The sequence below is a fragment of the Arvicola amphibius genome, chromosome 3 (assembly GCF_903992535.2).
Source record: "Arvicola amphibius chromosome 3, mArvAmp1.2, whole genome shotgun sequence".
Lineage (NCBI taxonomy): Eukaryota > Metazoa > Chordata > Mammalia > Rodentia > Cricetidae > Arvicola > Arvicola amphibius.
This window is the reverse complement of record NC_052049.1, coordinates 172,548,555-172,563,070: the sequence shown is the minus strand read 5'-3', so window position 1 is coordinate 172,563,070 and position 14,516 is coordinate 172,548,555. Positions and strand designations below refer to the sequence as shown.

At 49.9% G+C, this 14,516-nt stretch overlaps 1 protein-coding gene across 1 annotated transcript in view; it reads right to left on the bottom strand.

Moving 5' to 3' along the window:
• The window catches only part of Poc1a (POC1 centriolar protein A), a 68,828-nt gene extending 56,815 nt beyond the window's left edge, over window positions 1-12,013 (bottom strand). The window contains exons 1-6 of the mRNA XM_038323865.2: window positions 11,977-12,013; window positions 10,428-10,512; window positions 8,600-8,771; window positions 8,091-8,270; window positions 6,575-6,682; window positions 4,750-4,865 (exon numbers count right to left, since the gene is read on the bottom strand). Of these exons, the coding sequence (XP_038179793.1) occupies window positions 4,750-4,865; window positions 6,575-6,682; window positions 8,091-8,270; window positions 8,600-8,771; window positions 10,428-10,512; window positions 11,977-11,994 (679 nt within the window). The 5' untranslated portion in view covers window positions 11,995-12,013. The remainder of the gene's footprint in view (window positions 1-4,749; window positions 4,866-6,574; window positions 6,683-8,090; window positions 8,271-8,599; window positions 8,772-10,427; window positions 10,513-11,976) is intronic.
• Window positions 12,014-14,516: the final 2,503 nt, after the last annotated feature.

Genomic DNA, 14,516 nt, shown 5'->3' with positions numbered 1-14,516 from the left:
CATTGAGAGCTGTAAGCTCCTGGCTGTGATCTAGAGTGGGAACTGTAATTCAGTGTCAGAGATGCATAGCAGCAAGCTTCTACAGGCCACCAGAAGCCAATGGGGTCCTACAGCCCCATCCCTAAACACCAGGAAATGGCTTTAAATTGTGGGCAGCAGATAACCTGAAGAGAGACTTATATTTACACAGTCCTTCTGCCTATACTGTTTTGTGTACAGGAAGAAGCCTTTGGCAAACCTGGGCCTGATGGGAGTACAGAGAGGCCAAGGGGTCCAGAGAATGCCTGCGGGCTGGGTAGGATGAAACTTTCTGAAGTAGATAGTGCCAGGGTTGAGTTCCACTTCCACATCCTTGACGTGCTGCTCACCTCCAAGTGTCCAGCATGGCTCCTCATGATGATAACTGTGTTTCCAGTGACTCACGGGCCTCTGGGTTTCCAAAAACTTTCACTATACCTACAAGGACCCCTCTTCGGAAAGTTCACATAAATGGCCACTTTAGGAAACAGCAAAATAGATTAGCCAGCATTGCTCCTGATCAATACATTCATTCTCAAAACACCAAGTAGGGCCAGAGAAATAACAAGGTGCTTGGAGAGCAAGCTCAGCAGTTAAGAATGTACTGCTCTTGTAGAGGAACTGAGTTCGGTTCCCAGCACCCACGTCAGGCAGCTTACAACCACTTGCAACTCCAATTCTAGGGGCTCCAATTTCCTATTCTGGCCTCTGCTGGCACCAGGACACGGACACACACACGCACACGCACACACACAATTTTTTAAATCAAAAAACAAACAACAAAAGAAAGCAAAAAAGCCTTCACGACCAGATTGAGGGATAAGGCTTGGTGAGAGCAAGCTTGACGTCCAAGGTTCACTCCCTAGCACAACGTTAAAAACATAAAACAAGGGGCAGAAGGGATAGCTCAGCAGTTAAAAGGACTAGCTACTCTTCTGAAGGACCCTGGTTCAAGTCCTAGCACCTTCATGGCTGCTCACAACAATTTGTACTCCAATCCTAGGGGCCCAGTGCTCTCTTCTGGTCTCTTTGGGCAAAACACATACTTGGCACACAGACATACACATAGGCAAAACACCCATACCATACATATGAAAATAAACAAACACCTCGAGAAGGGTAGGGGTGCAGAGATGTTCTTAGGAACCAGTGACCAGAGAACTCAGAACTAAGAATTTCAACTCAAGCTCCTGGAAGTGACAAAGACAAGCCTGCTTAAAGCCAGCTAGGAAAACCATCCTTGGCAAGCTGGTGAGGCACGCCTTTAAACCCAGCACTCAGGAGGCAGAGGCAGAGGCAGGCAGATCTCTGTGAGTCTGAGGTCAACCTAGTCTGCAGAGTGAGTTCTAGGACCACCGAGTCTATACAGAGAAACCCTGTCTTTTTTTTTTTTTTTTTTTTTGGTTTTTCGAGACAGGGTTTCTCTGCAGCTTTTTTAGAGCCTGTCCTGGAACTAGCTCTTGTAGACCAGGCTGGCCTCGAACTCACAGAGATCCGCCTGCCTCTGCCTCCCGTGTGCTGGGATTAAAGGCGTGCGCCACCACCGCCCGGCTGAGAAACCCTGTCTTGAAAAACAAACAGAAACCCTGTGAATAAAACACTAGTGGGAATAGTGGGAATGATGGGCAGACTCCCAGGCCCTTTCTACTGAAGAGCTAGATTTGCCTTCCAGCTGCGTGACTATAGGCAGGCAAGCCATACACTCTCTGTGGGTGAAGGTGGAGTGCCCATGTCTTGCTAGTCACCCAGGCCTGTGCCTGGATCATGGACCTGCACATGCCTGTAAAACCACAAAGCACATTCTGGGTTCTGGGATGGCGGGGGCTGCTGTTCAGATGTTTGAACAGTCTTAACGTGGGCTCTGAGCATATGGCACTTAACCCACCTCCATGGGAACTGGCACTCCCAGGGCTCCACCAACCCATACTGAATTGGGAAACCAGAACTGCTCCTTGCAGTGATAGGCCAGAGCCAAGAAACTCCTTGCCTGGGAGGACAGTCAGTCAGCCTTAGATAAACAGCAGTGGTTTATGCTGCAGCTGAAAGCTGAAGTGAGCTTTACTCCAACAACCCAGCCAAGCACAGGAAGCACAGCCATGGCGGCTGGATGCACACTGCAGGAGCACCAACCACACTCTTACAAGAGCCCATCGTCCTCTCAAACGAGAAAGCTATTTAGAAGTGTCTGGCCACTACCCAGCGTCACCAGAAAAGACATCTCTCACCTTAGGGATCTTCCTTAGGGATCTGGAACAGAAGAGAGATCAGAGGTTTGCCACTACAGTGCTGAGAGGCCTTTTTGAGCAATCAGCCTCCACACGGATTTGTGGGCACACTGAAGAGGTGTGAGCCTCCCCAGGACTGTTTTAGCCACGGGGCTCTCTGGGAAGACCCTAGACTTGAGCAGATCTCTCCAGAGCCTGGTGTCAGAAGGCAGAGTGAGAGCTATTTCTCCCGCCCCGACCCAGGTGACCCCCCCCCCAAGGCTAAGGGGTGAGTTTGCCTCATATGAGCACCCACCAAGTGCCACAGCCTTCTGTAGGAAGCACAAGAGAAGGTGGCTGTGTTTATAGGCTGCATGGAGTCCACAAAGCTCCAATACACCCCAGGACATCTGAGAAATATGCCCCTGCAGCCTTGCTGAGGAGTTCCATCCCAAGAGGCAAGGACAGCAGCAAATGCCCACTGAAAGCTTTCCGGGGAACCTGTGGGTGGCAAGCACTCTGGTCCACTTGGAACCCGGCCTTGATGCTCACCCAGGTCCACACACCTCCTAGCTTTGCTAGCACTGAGCTGTCCTTCTGCCCATGACCAAGCCCACTCCCCCACCTCCTCTGTATTGTTCCATCTCCTGAGAGTCCATTCTCCTTCTGGCTCCTCTGCCTTCCCCCAGCTATGTCATGGTCTGGTTGCTTTGGAGACCTTTTCTCTTCAGTGGTCCTCCAATCATAAAGGGCCCAGAATACAGTACTGGCCCTCCTCATGTCCTAGATCCCAGGGCCCAGCTGGCCCCTCCACCACCACAGCATCAACTCCTGCCTCTACTCACTGCACATAAGCAATCCCCTTGGCCTGACCCCTCTGCACTAGGCATGAACATCCACGCACCAGTGGCCAGGGTCTGTCAACCACACACCCTAGAATCTCACTTTATATTTGTTCTCTCAAATGACCTCATCCATTTGCTCCTTAACTGTCGTGCCCCAGAGTTGCCAGCCACTAGTATTTGGAACCTCAGATTTAAAGGTGGCATTCAAGGTTCTTCCAATGAGTGTATAATGAGTGTTATAACTCATGAACACCAGGTCTACGCTCCTGATCCTCCAAGAGAGTGGAACTCTTCCAGAGACAGCTAGAAATGCTCTCCTCCCAGTATAGGGAGCTGTGTGGAAGGCACCACACCAAGCATGAACTACAATACCTCTCTACGTACTCTCATCGGCGTCCCACCTCATGCCGGAGGTCCTATTATCTATCACCCCCTTCGCAGGACACAGCCTGTACCCCTGGCCACTGCATGCCATTGTCACTTTCCTGCCTCACCTACACCTTTGCCAGTCAATGTGGGGATAACACCCAGTCAACCACCCTGAGCCTTCACTTAGGCCTAGCCAGAACAGAAAACAGAGTAGGGCCCATCTCTCTCAGGCGGAAGACTGAGCCCACCGCTGCTCTGCTCTAGAAGCCTCTGAAAGAACATCAAGGGCTGATGCCTAGGCGCTCTGAATAGGAGAGACCTAGTTCTCGCGGCTAAGGCCTGCCACCTGGTGGTGGCACAGTGTACTGTCTGTCTAGACACCACTGGGAGCAGCAGCAGCTCTCACTGCTGCCATGTTGTCACAGCCACTTTCAGTTCTTTTTGTTTTGTTTTTTCTGCGTAACATCCCTGGCTGTCCTGGAACCTGCTTTGTAGACCAGGCTGGCCTCGAACTCACAGAGATCCTCCTGCCTCTGCCCCCACAAGTACTGGAATTTAAGGCATGTGCCACCACCGCCCAGCACACTTTCCATTTTTAACATACTCAAGCACTGTCTCACCACCCGCAAGATGAACCCTATCATTGTCCCAGGAGCCCCAGGAGTCAACTGACGCGCCCAGTCTCACACAGCTGGGAATGATGAAGCTCGCTATAGAATCCACACTTTTCCCCACTCCAGGTCTGCTCACCTCAGTGACCCAAGAAAGTGCTTATGGGGATATTGGTAGAGAGTGCTAAAGACCGAGCTCCAAACCAGTGTCAACTCCCTGCTGCTCTGCCATCCAAAGGTGACAATAAGGGACCATAGCCCTAGGCCTGGAAACAGAGCCTGGCCCCAGCTAAGGTCAACCTTCTACATGGTTCATAACTCTAGGCAGACCAGTGGAGGAGAACATGAGGCCAAGGTCCCACCAGTGACCTCTATGAGCAGCCCTGGAAAGTCATCTCTGTCATAGGGAGAAATGAGTAGTGGGAGGCTCTCAAGAAGTACCCTCAGGGGCAGTCCTAGACAGAAACCCACTGAAGACTCCTCAGCTGAGTGTGTGTGAGCCTCTGCTACCTCATAGCAGGGTACCTCGTGATCAACATCCCAAGCTAAGATAGCTGCTCCGCCAACTATTCACCCTGGCTAACCCAATAGCCACAAGATGCCTCCCAATTCAGGGCTGGCCTTGGGCCCGTTCGATCACTGCAGCAATGAACCAAATGCCCGCACTGTCTCCCCGCAGCTAGGGTGCTGTTTGTCACTCACGCTGATAGTGCTGCAGCAGCCGGTGGGTGCGCACATCCCACACCTTCACCGTGTTGTCCATGCCAGCAGCGGCGATGCAGGTACCGCTGGGGTGGAAGTCCACATAGGTGACAAAACTGGAAGACAGGGACAGTCACATAGTGTAAGAGGTCTTCCTTGGTTAGGATGGACACAGAAGTATCCTGTGCCTTTTCGTCTGTTCACACGGCTCCCTCAACCTGGAACATGCTTCTTTACCAGATGGCAAAGAAAGACCAAGAAGGGGGGGGCTGGAGAGATTGCTCAGCAGCTAAAAGCACTGGCCTTTCTTCCAGAAAGACCAAGAAGGAGGTGACAACAGTGGCCAGCAGTGGAGTAGACTTATCAGGGACCACACCTGTTGGGACCATTTGGAGTCCTGGCCTCCAGCTGCTCTTCCCTGCTAGTGACCTTTACTTTCCTTCTGATTTGAGCTACTGAAAGCTGTGTCAAAGTTGTTTACCAGCTCTGCTTCACGAGCACGTGTTGCCTTGCCTTGAGGATCAGAGGATAAGGTTTTCACCTGTTGGCCCACCTGTTATATATACTGTTGGGTATATAAGCCTCCATGGTGCTATTGAATAAAGGGCTTCTTACCAGTGACTAGAGGTCCGTGTCACTGTCTGTCTGTCTGTCTGTCTGTCTGTGTGTTTCAATCTCCAGCCCCTTGCCCGAGCTCGCGAACTATAAGCTCGCGAACTGTATGGTAGCGCATAGAGCACAGACAAGTGTTGTGCGCTGCACACACCACTCCCTACCATCCTCCCTCCCTCTATTCCTTCTCTCCTTATGTTTTTGAGACATCAGCTCACTATTCACTATGTAGTCCAAACTCACCTTTCCACTCTCTTCCTCAGTACTAAGATTACAAGTGTGTGGAACCATGTCCAGCCCACTACTGAGCTCTAAGTACAAGTGAAAACAGCAATTTTCAGTCCAACAAGTCAGCCAAGTTGCTCTGGGGTTCCTTTGGCCAGAGCTGGCTCCAAGACGACAGGTGCTGCAAACTGAGGCACAGGTGGGAAGGTCCACCAGGGCTACGGGGACTACTCATCCATCTATCACTAGAAGACAGGCCAAGAGCCTGCAATGCATGATCTGTGATACTCAGGCACTCCAGAGGGGCCCCTGACTGTGATCCCCAGATTAAGGAATGAGGACCAAAGCTGAAGCCCACTTAGATACTTAGAAAATCTAAACCCGGGGCTGCAGAGATGGCTCAGAGGTTAAGAGAACTGACTGCTGTTCCGGAGGTCCTGAGTTTAATTCCCAACAACCACATGATGGCTCACACCCATCTATAATGAGATCTGGTGCCCAGAACACAATATACATAATAAATAAATTTAAAAAAAAAAGAAAATCTAAACCCCTGCTCAGATGCAGGCCACTCCTATTCTCCATGTATGATGTGACACTGAACGAAGAGCCACTGACTGCTGCAAGAACTGGAGGCTTTCATTCATAAACCATTACCCTGAGTGACACTAAGTTTAACATGCGGAGAGCTGATTCAATGCTCTGAGAGACACATTAGAATTTTGAGAACTAGAAACTATAGAGGAAAAAAGAGGCCAAATTATTGCATGACTTTAGGTGAAGTGTTTCTGCTATCCATGGGGTGGGGACTGGGCTTAACTGTCCACCCACAAAGAAAAAGGTACAAAGCTCATACAAAAAGCAAGCTAACCAAAAAGCAGCAAGCAGGGCTACCACATGCACAGTCCCAAGCCCCAAAGACCACTGGGCGTCCTGTCTTGATCTGTGCAGGAGCACCTGCAGACAGAGGATGGCCATAGGGACTCACCCGCCATGCTCACAGTATGAGTGGACACACTCCCGGCTGGTCTTGTCCCACAGCTTCACAGTCTTGTCATCACTGGCAGACACAATGAGCCGCCCATCAGGGGAAAACCTAAGTTAAAAACAGAATAAGTCACATGACTAACAGACTCTTTGACTTTCACACTGTGTTCTCTATAGCCACCTCTCCTAGCATGCTGTTACCTGATCCAGTAATTTTTTGGGCATTTTGGGCTTCTTGTGTTATTGTTATTCTGACACAGGGTCTCACTATGTAGCCCTGGCTGGCCTGCAACACTCTATATGTAGATCAGGCTGAGCTCAAACTGTGGCGATCCTCCTGCCTCTCCTGAGACTATAGGTGTGCACCACTAGACCCAGCTACCTGAACCAGGAACAACCTAGGGTTACATGCGCTGCTCTAAGATCTTCAGTGATCCTGGGCAAGTGGCTTCCCTCTCTGTGAGATCCATCCTTTCCAGTGCCCGCAGTAATCACGCAGTAGAACACTGCATAGAACACCCAGAAGGCACATGGCCTGTAGCGATACACACTGGTCTAGTTTGATGTATGGAGATCACGAGTCCCACATCAGTACATTAGAAAAACACAATGGGCCAACAAAAGCACACGGAGGTCTGGGACCTACCATCAAAGGACTACTGTGGATATCATACTCCACTTTGTTTACTTGACCCCTGCCCTCCTCCATTCTTAAGTCCTTGACCATAAGACCTCTCAGAACAGGGCCTTCTCAGAAAAAGAATAATTCTGTTCTAGGGACTAAGTAACTTCCATGGTATCCACAGAGGAAGATAGCTCAATGGTCCCTAACCTCTGACTTTCATGGTTTCTTTGAGTTCTGGTCACCATAACCACCTCTTCTGGAGCAGAGCTGTGACATGAGAAAGCTCTGTTGAAAGGGGTTGAAGAAGCCACAGGCAGGCAAATCTGTGTCTGCCACATCACAGCACTGCCTCCCACACCAAAGCCAGAGCCTCAAGATCAAGCCCCACCTAGCAGCTCTGGAGCACAATTAAATTCTGAGGAAGTAGGTGAACCCGAGTGCCAGAGAAATGTGGGCTCAGGCCCCAGCTCCACCACATACCCACTGCAGGCCCCAGGGCAAGAGACTGTTCTGTGCTGAGCCCGTTTCTTTATCTGCAAAATGGGACTGATACTACCCAGCTAGCAGAACTGTCCAAAGGAACAAGTAGCCACTGCACGGTGGTACCGACAGGAGCTTGCTGCGGCTGCTGCTGTCCTGGGAGCACTCAGCACCCCTGACAGAGGGTCACAGCTGACTAACAGGTATCACACATGAGCTCAGTGAAGCTCCTGACAAGTTCAGTGTAGCAACCACAGCTGTTGACACATTACAGATTAGGAAATCAAGGCTCAGGGATACATTAAAGGGAAGCTGTGCAACTTGCCCAAGGTTACAGGCTGACACCCAAGGGTTCCTCTCTGTCCGCTACCACCCCGACGTCCTCCATGTTCTCCACTCAGATGATGCTCACTTGGCACAGCGGACCCAGTTGATGTGCTGGCTCAGGGAAAACAGGAATCTCTGGCGATGAGTTGACCACACCTTGACTGTCTTGTCATCAGAGGCTGTCACAAGCGACTGGCCATCACTGCAGAAGTGGACACTCCTCACTGTGGCCGTGTGTGCACGAAACACGGTTGACTCACCTTTGCTATGAGGACAAACACCCAGACTCAGAAGATTCACAGCAGTGACACGAGGACCTACAAGCGCACCAGAGTTCTCTCTACCTCTCCAGGCCTCACTGTCCTGGGCCCCCGAAAGGCAAGAGCCTCCCCACCAGAAACAAAGTGCTTCTCCCCATCTCTACCCTTGCATAAGTCCTTCCAACTTAAGCAGACAGCCCCAGCTGAAGCCCTCTGCTGGCATCTAAGGTCACATGTCCCAGTAACCAGCTCAAAGCCAGGAAAGGACCTAAGGAGGAACAGCTCTTATACCGGGTCCCTCAGCGCTGTTAGTCCCTTGAGGTCCATAACTCACACATTGGGTACCCAGATGCGAACTGTCTTGTCTCGGGAGCCTGAGGCAAGCAGGTGTCCCGATGGGGAGAAGTTCACACAAGTCACAGCATCCTTGTGGCCCGTGAAGCGGTAGGCACGTGACTGGGGCTTCATGTGCCAGATCATGAGGCATGAGTCCATGGAGCCGCTGGCTAAGGAGAATGAGTAACAAGATGATTCTCAGATCTCAAGAACCTTGGGCACCCACCTCACTGCTGGGATACAGGAGGCCCAGCTCCACCTTTACAAGCATCTCCAACAGGGCAATAAAAAGGATCCCACTGGGATGGAAAGATTGCCAGCTATGGCCTGGCAGTTCTCCATGCAGTAGGCCAACACAGGAACCAGGCTGACAGACCATTCATATGCCATTTCTGTACTGCATCCCCAGGGTCGTATGAAATTCATCCCTGTGGAGTCTCCCATTGATACTCTGAGAGTACAGGGGCCCAGTTCTCCCAACGCTCAGGAGCCAGTTAGATACAGAAGGCATTTTACTATTCAAAGGACCAACTTGGGGCTGGAGAGATAGCTCAGTGGTTAACTATGTCCTCTTCCAGACTCTGGGGGCACCAGGCACATGTGTGGTCCACAGATATACATGCAGATAAAACAATCACATAAATAAAATGAGCCAATCTAAAAATAAATTAAAAACAAAACAAAGAACCAAACTTAGTAAGAAGCCTAAAGAGGAACAGACAAAAAAAAAAATGGCTTCAGTTCCCTCTTTGTTTAGAGCAAACCAACAGCTTCTGGCAGGGAAACTCAGTAATAAGGAGGCAAGCCTAATCCACGGGAAAAGAAACCTGCAGTCAGGAAAGCTGTTTAGGAACCCCAGTGTGTACAAGGAAGGGGCAGTGGTATGGAGCTGGGAGATGGGCCTTGTTCAACATCTTTCTCACTAGTAGTCTCTATAACAAGAAAATGTGCCATTTTACTGTGGGCAATCAAACTGAAGACTCAGGAAAAGGAGCCAGTTTGAGGTTCATACCCCAGAGCAGACCTAAGAAGTAGCCAGGATGCACAGGGGAAAACCTAGACCCTGTACTCTCAAAGGATGCATGACCAGCCTGCACAGAGCCCGTGCGGGTCTGCACCAAGTCCTCTGCATCTATACTATATGCTTCCAATTTAATGTTATTGTGGAACTCCTGAGTGTGCAGAACAAGTATGTCTGACTCTTGTGCCTTCTTCTTGGGCTCTTTTGTTTGCTTGTTTTGTCCAACTCTGATGTGATAGTTTTTGTTTATCTTATTATATTTTATGATTATTCCTTAGAAGCCTGGTTCTTTTACTTTTTTTTTTTTTTTTTTTTTTATTTTTCGAGACAAGGTTTCTCTGTAGCTTTGGAGCCTGTCTGGCCTGGAACTCAGAGATCCGCCTGCCTCTGCCTCCCGAGTGCTGGGATTAAAGGCGTGCGCCACCGCCACCCTGCAAAGCCTGGTTCTTTTCTAAAGAGAGAGAAAGGGAGTGGATCCAGAGGGGAGGGGAAGTGGGGAGGGACTGCGAGGAGTAGAGGGAGGGAAACAGCAATCATATATTTTGTGAGAAAAAGGAAAGAGATTAAACTAAAACTAAACAAAGGCTGCACGCCCCGACAAGGCCCCTAACCTTCCCGGGCGTCACACTCTACTCACGCACAATGGAGCTTATGGAGCCCAGTAAGTCCAGTGTTCAGAAAGCTAACACACAGAAGACAAGGAGCTAGACCAAACAGCATGTCCTTGCTGTACTCTGGCGTTCCCACACCAATCCTTCCAAGTTTAGAATCTAGAACCCGAGACAAGATAGATGCCTTTACTTACCCAGCTGCTTTGTGTTGAGACTGAAGTCCACACAGGTAACTGCATCTCGGTGGCCCTTAAAGTGCCTCTCCAGTGAGGGGTCCTCCTGGGGGAGAGCAAGGTCAAGGGGGTAAAGCCTAAAAGGACTTCTCTGGGACTAAGACTCTTCCTATACCAGGAGATGCTAAAACACTCAAGTGGTTTGTTTTTGTTTTTTTTGTTTTGTTTTGTTTTTGATTTTCCAAGGCAGGGTTGTGTGTGTGTGTGTGTGGCTCTGGCTGTCCTGGAACTCACTCTGTAAACCACCATTGCCCGGCCCCTCAAGTGTTTTTCTATCTTGTATATAAGGAACCCTAAGAAATCCACTAAAAGCTGTTAGAATAAAGAAGTGCAGTACGGAAAGGGACACAGTCAACAAACACACGCCCATCAACAGATGAGTAAGTAAATTACAGCAAATAAACTACATGTGGATCGAGCATGGTGCCACTTATCTTTAATCCCTGCACTCGGGAGGCAGGAGCAGGCAACTCTGTGAGTTCTAGGCCAGCCTGGTCTACAGAACGAGTTCCAGGACGGCCATGGATGGCTGTACACAAGACTTAGGAGTTGTACTCTAACCAGAGTTAAGGTATCTCCTTCCATCTCAAACATCAAAAACTTCAGAAGCCCATTTTAGGAGCTCCAAGGAACCCACCTTGGGAAAAGACATTCCTAGGGCACTACAGAGCCACCGCGAAGTTGTACCCAAAACAAAGGTGAGGCCCAGTGCCCAGCTCCACCCCCAACACACCTGCAGGGCCACGCCTTTTAACAGATGGAGTGGAAGTTCAGGGGGAGAGCTCTGACAAAGCAGCAAGTGAACATTCGGCCTCATCTGAACCTCTTGGAAAAATAAGGGCAAAGCGGTGTCCGTCCAGGGCTCAGTGGGCAGAAAGGTCCAGCCCTGATCAGTGGGACCCCTTCCCGATGCCCTCCTCCCTAAGTCGTTCTTCCTGCATGTGGGCCTCCCCTCCCCTAAAACCAGTGTGTTGTTATGGATGTCAACAGATTATCAGACTGGTAATCAAAAATCTAGGTTCCATTTTTGCCCAAGTCTTCAGGTAGCCGTCGGCGCACCAGGCACTTTGGAAGCAAACTTTTATTTAAAAGGCCAATTTGGAGTCCTTTTTCTGGACTGGGAGAGGGATCAGGGTCCGGCCTAGGTCATACTGCAGGCCTCCGACACCTCAGGCATTCCAATTCTACTGCTTCCGCCTGTTGGAAAGGATGTTGCCTCCCAGAAGACATCAAGAAGAGGACAGGACGAGGAGGCTCACACTGGTCCCAGGCCACGACAAGGCTCGGGCCTTGCTTGTGTCTTCCTCGCTAAATCGTAAATCCCAGAAGCAGGGGCTTGGTTGTTCGCCAGAGTGGTCCAGCATCTAGTCTGGCACTTGGGACGCTGGGTCAATGCCAGACCCACCCCGTAACCTTAGATGGGGAGACAACTCCAGAACCCCGCGTCACCACCCGCCCCTCTCGTGACCATTGCTCCAGACAGCTAGGTGCCCACTCTCCAGAGACTTACCGGGCTGGGAGCGGCCATGGCGGGGCTGGCGGGGCTGGCGGGGCTGGCGGGGCTGGCAGGACCAGAAGCACCTCAAAAGCCCGAGGTAGCTGCGCCGGCAGTTGTGCCTGTTCAGTTTCCGCGCCCCCAATCGCCGCCAATAGCAACGCCGGTGGCGTCGCCGCGTCCCGCCCACCGCAATTAAAGGAGAAGAGTCCTAGGTTTTTGACCGCCGACCGGAAGTAGGCCCGCTCCACAGTCGTCACGCTCTCGTCCTCCAGCTCCACAGATGAGGTAACCCGCCGAGCAGCCAAAAGCCTGCGTTCGCCATCACACCTTCCTTCTGAGAACTTAGAATATCCTAGCTAAAGGTTTAGGCCCTACGGTTCATCGCCTAGCTCAGGTAACAGAGCGCGCAGCCTTCCGGGAAATGAAGTTCTACATAGCTCTTACCCTACAGTCTTAATAAAGGTAGAACTACATTTCCCGAGATGCCCCGGGGCGGGCGGAGCTTTACCGTTAGGAATGGCGGCCTTAAAAATCCCGGAAAGAGAATACTGGTGGTGGTGTTTGGTGCTGCCTTAAAGCTTCCGCCTTAGGCGCCATTGAGAACCAGTTATTTGCCCCTCGGGACCTCGGTACGGTTCGTGCCTCCGAATGCTCCTAAGTGTCTATTTAAAAGAGCTTGAGTCACTCAAAATCACAACCATGGAGTAGAGAGACCTGTGTTTAATTCTTAATTTTCCTATGGTTTTACTGGGTGAACTCAGGAAAAGCGTGTCTGCTCTGAGGACAGTCTTCCTGTTTGTCCTGAAAGTGAGTGTGGTTGCAGCCCGGCCTAAAAGAAGTCCATGTATTCCCATCACTGGATGGTCTGGGGAGACGCTTGGATTCGTGCGACGTAATCTTACCCTCCCTAAAAAAAAAAAAAAAAAAAAAAAAAAGGGTAAACTACGCAATCCTGGGCCTGACCAGCAGAGGCCGTCCTTTCCCACTTTCTGCAGTGAAACTCGAGAAGGCCCTGAGTGACCTTTTTTCTACTCAGCTTCCTATGGGAATCTTTCCTACGTGCACCTGACCAGAACTGGATGTTTTGTAAGATTCAAGAACCTTCTATCGTCTCTCCTGGGCAGGCCAACTTTTCCGTACTCGAACACTTGATTAGGATCTGGCAGTGTCCTGAGGTTTCAATCCACATGTCTAGGCTTGAGACTGTGTCCCTAAATCTGCAGGGACAGTAAACTCAGAAACTGGCGTGTGGAGGAGTGTATTTGGACTCATTGGTTAAGAGTGTAAACGGCTCTCCCAGGGGACACAAGTTCTATTCCCAGCACCCAACTGCCTGTGACTCCAGTTCCAAGGCAATTCAACACCTCAGGTCTCCTGGGCACCTGCCTTCACATGCATAGTCACACACGTACACTTAATTAAAAAGAATAATTTTTAAAAATGTCTTGAGGAGGGATACAAGAAGTGGATCTATATCTGATGCTATTTTTAACTATTTGGCATAGAGTTGGTTCCTTTACATTAGAAATGTTTAGGCCAATTTAACTTAGACACTGTGAAATTCCCAAGACAAAAATAGTTGCTCATGTACACAGAACACTCTGGATTGTTCAGCACTGTTCAGAGGACAATTTCCCAGCCTTCCAATAACGATACTCAGTTTTCTCTTGTCTATAAGTGTCATGAGCACACCATGCCAGAAACATGATGGACACATTTGTTTATTTCTACAATTCACAATGTACTGAATAGCAATAAATTCACAAGCTATGTCAGTTTGTCATTGTTTTGTTTTTGAGACGGGGTCTCTGTGTAGTCCTAGCTGTCCTGGAGCCTGCTCTGTAGATCAGGCTGACCTCACACTCAGAGGTCCTCCTGCCTCTGCCTCTGTCTCTGACAGTCACAGGTTCTTTTATTTTTACTTTTTAAGATTTGTGTGAGCTGGGTAATGGTGGCACATGCCTTTAATCCCGGCATTCACTCAGGAAGCAGAGACAGGAAGATCTCTGTGAGTTTGAGGCCAGCCTGGTCTACAAAGTGAGTTCCAGGACAGTCACTAGAGCTACACAGAAAGACCCTGTCTCCAAAAACAAAATACAAACAAACAAACAAAAAAGATATATGTATATGAACCACATGTATGTATATACACCACACATATAACTGTTGTCTTCAGAGTCCAGAAGACATCAGATCCCCTGGAACTGGAGTTACACACAGTTGTGAGCTGCCATGTGAGTACTGGGAACTGAACCAGGATCCTCTGCAAGAGCAGCCAGTGCTCTTTACTGCTCTTCCCAGCCCCCGACCACACGTTCTTTTATTCTAATCTTTTTCTTTTTTCTTGATTTCTTTTCACTGAGAATGTTGTGGGGTTGCCACCAGAGAGGACTGCTCGGACATGGCTTTAAGCCAATAGAAAGTCTTTATTAGCCAGCTGGCAACTACACTGGGTGTTTGGGACCCGAGTGTAGCACTGAGCCTTTCTCAGGGTGGCTTTTCAGCACAAAAACCATGTCCTGGGTTGACATACTTCAGTTAACAAGAACAGT